Source organism: Malania oleifera, chromosome 9 (genome assembly GCF_029873635.1).
Source record: "Malania oleifera isolate guangnan ecotype guangnan chromosome 9, ASM2987363v1, whole genome shotgun sequence".
NCBI lineage: Eukaryota > Viridiplantae > Streptophyta > Magnoliopsida > Santalales > Ximeniaceae > Malania > Malania oleifera.
This window is the reverse complement of record NC_080425.1, coordinates 42,046,190-42,053,669: the sequence shown is the minus strand read 5'-3', so window position 1 is coordinate 42,053,669 and position 7,480 is coordinate 42,046,190. Positions and strand designations below refer to the sequence as shown.

General features: G+C 37.4%; 1 protein-coding gene across 1 annotated transcript; it reads right to left on the bottom strand.

Annotated features, from left to right (window-relative positions):
• Nucleotides 1–3,301: 3,301 nt before the first annotated feature.
• On the bottom strand, nt 3,302–3,973 carry LOC131163434 (E3 ubiquitin-protein ligase RDUF2-like). Its single transcript, XM_058120022.1, has one exon. It carries the CDS (start codon nt 3,971–3,973, stop codon nt 3,302–3,304), a length of 672 nt encoding a protein of 223 aa, XP_057976005.1.
• Nucleotides 3,974–7,480: the final 3,507 nt, after the last annotated feature.

Sequence of the window (7,480 nt, the reverse complement as noted above, 5' to 3'; positions counted from 1 at the left end):
TTAAGTAGCTTGCAAGTTTGTAATTGATAGTTTTCAAAATTAGAACTTTAAGGACTTAATTTTAAAAATACCCAATTCACCCCCCTCTTAGGATAACACTGAAATTCACAAAAGATGAACATGCATAATCATTAAATAAATAATGTCAGACAAACATTGCTCATAATGATTCTCATTAAAATGGATTAATTGAAATTATTAATAAATACTAAAGCTGATTACATAAAGCGTGTCTTTCAGTATAAATCGATCCAACTCTGAAAATCTCTCAGAAGATTTGAAACCCTGTCATTCTCTCTTTATTTTCAAACAACCTTAAGGTTCGGATCTTTGTTTCTTTAAAGATCAAAACCCTAGTTGTTACTTTACAACTCCCTTTTTTCTCTGTTTACACTGAAACCACTATTTCGCTTGCCTTTAAAATGGCGAACTTAAGAACACTCGAAGGCGTTTCAACGATGATGTTGGACTCAAGATCTAGAAGGAGGCCTACTCAATTGCCTAAGGTGCACAAGATAAGTACCATTTCCTTACTCAAATCTTTTTGTTTTCTGTGTGTCATTGTGTGCATGAGATACTATTGAGTGCTCAAGATTGAGTGATTCTAGGGTTTTCTAGTTCAAAGGTTAGGGTTTAGAGATGAGGTAACTCATTTGAATCGTAACCCAGTGAGTTGCAATGGAGTTGAATCGCACGAGTCAACCCGATGGTTCGTGGAGACTCTGTTAGGCTCGAGTGGACGTAGTGGGTCTGACACATATTAGGCTGGAGTTTGATGGGCTTGGTTTGGGTATGGGCTTGATTTTTTAAAAAATAGACTTGGGTTTTATTTAAAACGGAGGTGGGTTTGGTTTGACAAGGGCTTAGCGGGCTCATGTCACTTTGAAAGTCAAACGGGATTGGATTTTATTTTTGAAAACAGAGATGGTCTTGGGTTTTTAAAAATGGGTTTTGGCTTCGGGTTAATTTAAAATAGGTTTTGGCTTTGGTTTTAATAAAACACATTTTAAGCTTTTAAAACAAACGGGCCTCTGTTATTTATTTATTTTTTTTTTAAGAAAAAGGATGTGGGCCTTTAGGGTTTCAAAGTGGTGTTTGGTTTGGGAGTCTTGGCTCAGGAGGGTTTGGTTCAAAGGTGTGGGTTCTAGTTTCTGGTTATGGGGTTTAGTCAAAGCTAGGTCAAGGCTTAGTCAGAGGTTCAAAGGTTGGTTAAGGCTCAGTTTAGAGGTTCTAGGGGTTTGGTTAGGGCTCAGTCCTAGGTTCAAGTTTAGGGAGTTTTGGCTAGGGCTCAGTCTTAGGTTCAGGGTCAAACTCGATCTTGGGTTTGGCTCCCTGCATTCACGGTTTCATACATAGTCTAGCATAGTTAGAATACAACTAAGGAATGGAAAACCTATTCATTTTACCTCTTGTCTTCCTCTCTTTTGATCTTTCGGTACTTTTTGTGTATCTGTCTAAAGTGTCAGTTAGGGTGTCTCTCTGGGTTGGCTTCTTGAACTCTTCCATATTCTAAACGTAGGCACTATGGAGTGCCTACTCGAGGGATTGGATCCAACCTATGAAAGCCTCTGCAAGATTGCTGCAGCTTTTAAAGTTTCCTTTTGAAATTTCTTTCTCTTCTTCTCTTAATTCTATCTCAATTGCTTAAGTGTCTGTGCTAATTGCTCTCTCCCCCTATGTCAATCGCACTCCCCTCTTCTAATTGCTCTCCTTCCTTCTATCTGTGCAAGTCTAGACAGGTTTTTTTCTCCTCTCGATCCATTCCAACAGAAATCAGTTCCCCTATTCCGGCAATTTGGTTAGTTCTTCAACTAAAAGAGATTCGGACAGCGAGTGGAGGGAATAGTTGGCAGTTTCTCGAGAGAGAGCTTTATTGCGCACATGTTTATTTTGCATTTCCATTTAATAGCTCACTTTTCTAATTTTTCTTTCTAACTTGGTGAATAGGACCCTCGAAGATGCTTTGGAATATGCCCGAAGCTCAACTGAGGATTTTGATTTGCTTTTTATTTCCTGCATTTCATTTGTAATTTTCTGTATCTGTACACATTTTTTGTATTTCCCTTTTGTGTAACTGTACTATAATTCCCTGTATTTCATTTGTAATTTTTTTGTACCTCATGCCATCATAATAAAGTATTTCAATTCATGTTTGGGCTACTACTTGTGTATGAAAATAAACATAAACTAAAATTTCAAAAATTTTTAGGTAATCAGCAAAGGATTTTACACCACCTATATTTCCACAATTTGATCTTAAAATAATTTGCACTTAAGAGTATGATTAGGTGGGTAATTTATTAGTAACCGTATCAACTTAGGGACTTGGTCGAAAACAAATATGAATTAAGAATTCAAGGACTTTCAATTAATCAACCAATTTTTGCTAAAGCAATGATTTTAAGGATTCCTAACCCTCACTTAAATTTTCATGACATGATTTTGAAAAACTGGTTAGGGACATTTAGGAACATGGCTAGGTAAATCAAGCCTAGTCCTATCAACTTAGGAACTTAGGGCCAGTCCATTAAAGATGAACAATCCCCACCTTCACACTTTTGATTCAGGGCCTTTATTTCAAAATTGAGAAGACCTAGTAAAAATTAGGGTGTCTATGGTTTGGAATGGATAAAAGTAAGTCTGCTTTAATCTCATTGTTCCTGTTTGCAAGCTTGCGACAGATGAAGGAGTTAAAGTGGACAAGACTTACTATAAGCAGATTGTAGGAAGTCTTATGTACCTCACAACCACTTGACCAGATTTAATGTTTGTAGTAAGCATCATTAATAGGTATATGGAGAAACCTACTGAACTACATCTACAGATAGCAAAAAGGGTGTTGCGTTATTTAAAAGGAACAATTGATTTTGGGATTTTTTATAGAAAAAGGGAGGAGATTATGAACTTGTTGCTTACACTCATAGTGACTATGCTGGTGATTTAGACGGTAGAAAGAGTACACCAGGCCATGTATTTTTGTTGTTGAGTTCAGGGGCAATTTCTTGGTCATAAGAAAAACAACCAGTGGTGAGTCTATCTACCACAGAATGATGTAAACTCAAGCTTATAGCATTTAGTTTAAGGGAGGAAATGTTAGTTTTATATTTAACTTAGTGGGGTCAAGTGGTTACTGCCACAATATAGCAATTGTAAAATGTGGGTAGTAGTTGTAAAACATGGACTATGTTTGCGTTTGTTTCAGTTTTCTTTGTAAGGCTATCTAATAGCCAAGTTTGTAATTCAATTTTAGTGTGAGTGATTTCCTGCATCTCCTTTGTTTTATATCTTCAGTCTATATTCACTAACAATTAACATTAGGAGTAGCAAAGGAAGAAGAAGAAGAAGAAGAAGAAGAAGGTGGTGGGAGCTGGTACCGACAAACTGGGCAGGAATTATGAATCCGCAGCCAGGCAAGTATGCATTCCGAATGATAAAAATGGCTGCAAGGCATCTCTCTAACCTCCCCACCAACTTCATATTCCTCCTTGCAAATGGGGCACTCCGAGTCTTGGCCTATGTGCCCCGCCGTCACCTTTGCCGCTCGCAGGGCTTCAGTGGCCGGAGCCCCCGCCGGGCGGTTGTTCGGCGCTAGCTCTTGATCATTAAAAAGCTCAAAATCACCGTCACCAGTACTCGAACGGAGGGCTTCATCATGAGCTGGATCCACATTTTCCGCGTACGGGGCAACGGGTCTTGATCCGAGTCCGGAAACTTGGAGGACTATCCATGACCGGGAAACGGGTCCGTCTCGATCGGTTTCGGGTTCCCATATGTAAGAATCAAAACGACGGTTGTTTCGCCGTCGAGGCAGGGTGGCGGGGACGGCGCCGTGGAGTGGCGGAAGTTGTGTGAGGCAGCGGGGACAGAGTCTTAGTTCCGGTGGGTTCCCGGCGGCGATGAGAATGCTCCGGTGGCAGTGGCGACACCAGTAGTAGTGGTAGATTCTCATTCTCTGGACTCCGCTGATCCGCATGCGAGGACGACGAGCCAGAAAAGACATTAATTATTGCCTAGTTAGCTAGTTTGTTTGTTGTCGTTAATAATTAAATTTTGCACGTAACAAGAAAATAATGCATGGACCTTGGTCTGGTTTATCTTTATGCGTGGGGTTCTATGGGAGAAGCTATCGAGGGAAAGGAATGGCCTTTGCTTGCATGGCACCCTCCTTTGCATCTTGTTTTCTTTCCTCAATCCATTGTCTAGTCTCCTGGGCTAAGAAAAGTATGATTGAGATATGCAGCTTTTGAATTTTGTACGTTGTGAAGCTTCAATTAGTTTGGACATCGAACTAAAGAATAGGCAGATTAAGTGATCCGACTCATCCTATTGCAAGTCACTAGGTAAGGGGATATGCAGGCCTTGGAAGGTTTGCCTTGCAGTAATTGTTCTTAGACAAAGGTTTACACAGTTAAGACTGGCTATAGACTTAGGTGAAGTCAATTAAATAGCAATTCAATGATGGCTTCAATTAAAAATAATTTATGAGGGATCGTAAATATACAATTTGTCATTCCTCAAAATAAATTTTTTACCATTCCATCAGCAATTTATTTTGTAACATAATAACTAATGTTTTGTTTGAAATTAGAATTTAGTAAATTTATTCTACATTTATAAGCAAATCACAAAGTTAAAACCTGTTTGATAACACATTTCTTATAATTTGTACTAATATATGATTTGCTCGAGCATTAACGTTTTCTAGTATGTATGATAAAGAATTGCTAATACTTTAACAATTCTGTAATTTTTATTCATGCAAACAAATACCATAGGACCCATAAGTAATAACTAATTGAACTTATCAAGAACAATTGGACCAAGCTAAAACTTAATCTTTGGTTGATATAAACTTAGAGAAATTCATTAAATGATTAAAATATTAAACTCGAGTGCATGCCGTGTACTTTACACTTCAATCAATGTTATAAATTTTCTTTTACTAGGAAAATCCAAATTTTGAATTGAATTCATTTACCCTATGTTTAAAGTGGTCTTGAATTTGAATTTGTATTAGATTTGGATAAAATATAATATAATTTATTTTGAAATTTATTCAAATCCACCCAAATATAGATTTTGCTGGCGTGAGTTGTGAGAAATTAACTTCGGAAAGATGTAGTTGTAGATGTAAATCCTCATTGATGTGATATGTGTATTAATTGTTGTGATATCTGTATTACCAAAATAGGATTGCAAGTTTTTTTCCTATTTAAATGTATTCTTTCAATGTAAAAAATAAGGGAGAGGAAATAAAATCATTGCAGAATTGATTGCAGAATTAACATGGTATCAGATCAAGGAATTTGATCCTTGGCTCCTTCCACTGAAAAAACTCTAGCTTTATTTGTTTGATCTGTGCCTCCTAGGCCGACACTGGCATTATCATCAACTCCAATAGTGACTCTTCACCACATACCAACTCCATCCTCACCAATCTTACCAACCAAATGACCAAAGCTTTATCCAAAGTCCAGGGCCCAACTTTGATCACCAAAAACTTGACCACTCCAATTGTCATCAATTCGGATGTTCCAACTACGCCATTTGGTCCCAGATTGTTGAGATGTACATCTCTGGCAAAGACAAATTGGGCTATGTCAACGGCGACTATCCATGACCACCGCAGTCAGATCCATCCTTTTGGAAAATGGTGTACCGACAATGCCATTGTCAAAGGATGGTTGATAAATTCTATGGATCCTGTTGGGCTTTTGTGGAGCCTAGTTTATGTTTTGATTTGGATGACGACCCAACCTCTATTTAATTAGAGATTTCTATCCTAAGGCTTAGTCCATGGAGCGAAGGCTTGGGCCGTGAGGCCCAACATATAAAAGGGTGCTTTCGGGTGATTAGGGTTTCGGTGGTTGTATCCGCGAGAGAGAACGAGTGCGAGAGAATTGTATCGCCACACTCTCTGTGATTTCTTCCTGATAATATTGAAATCCCTGCAACTCCATGGACGTAGGCAAAATTGCCGAACCACGTAAATATTGTCTTGTGCGTGTGATTGAATTTTTCTTTGGCGTTATTCTTTCTCTATTTGTTTCTCACAGGTTTCGGAATTTGATCGTATATTCCTAACAGATCCAACACTCATGGGCAATTTCATCCAATTTTCCACTACAAAATTAGTCTAGGATGCCATTACTACAACTTATTTTGATGGTAGGGACACTTCTCAAGTCTACGAACTCCAGCGACGTGTGGCTCACCTACGACAAGTCGGCTGCTCTTTTGAGAAGTTCTACATCAAACTGCAAGGACTCACTACAAAATAACTGGTTTTTTGTAATGACGCTAATAGTGACGGATTCAATTTCATCACTAAAAGTGGGTATTAGTGACGGTTTTAGCAACTGTCACTAATATGACAGTAGTGACGGATTTGAAACCATCATTAATAGTTTCATCTCTAAAGATTGAAAAATATCACCATAAAACATTTTTCGCACAGAAATTATCCCGAGAAAATATTAGCAACGATTTTGCAGTACTAGTGATGAAATAAATTTGTCACTAAAAGACTCTTATTAGTGACGATTAAATAACTGTCATTACTATTGTTTAAAAAAAATTAAAAGAAAATTATTTCACAATATTAGTGACGAATTTGAAGATGCGTCACTATTAGCCCCTTATTAGTGACGGATTTGGGTACCATCACTAATACTTCTTTTATTTAAAAAAAATAATTTATTAAACACTATTAGTGACGAATTTGAAGATTCGTCACTATTAGCGTCTTATTAGTAACAGATTTGAGAACCATCACTAATATTTCTTTTATTTAAAAAAAATTAAAAAATATTGTTTCATAATATTAGTGAGGAATTTGAAGATTCATCATTATTAGCTGTTGACTTTGGTGCAATCCCAAGAAGGGATGAATTGGAGATTTAAAATTTTCTTCCTAGATTCAACTAATCTAACAACAGTATTATGCAACCTAAGGGCAGACTAAGTGTATATAAAATTGCAGATATGATATATTAATCACCTTTTAGTACATACAACACAATTCTAGTATTTCCCAATAAAATGCAAAATATTCACCAAGGAAATTAAGTCAGACACAAAATAGAATATAATGCAGGAAATGTAAACTTGACACCGAATATGATATCAGGGTTCGGCCAATCCTGCTTACGTCCCCACTTGGGCTCACAAGCACAAGGATTCCACTAAAGGCACACTTCACTGGTGGAGCGGCATCATTTACAACACCTTACTAGGATGGTGCACCTACCTTTCTCAACTGGGTCGAAGCTAGTCTAGGACTTTTACAAGGGCAAGTATCCCTCTTCAGGCCCACGTCTGGAATACAATAATCGGTATAATTTTTGCCATACAAATAAAGTGCTTCCAATAAAGTAGAGATGTACCATAATACAGTTCAAATAATATATGCAAGCACAAATGATAATAAATATCCTCAGTGCCAATAACGTGTGCTAAACACTCAATTTGATGTAAATGT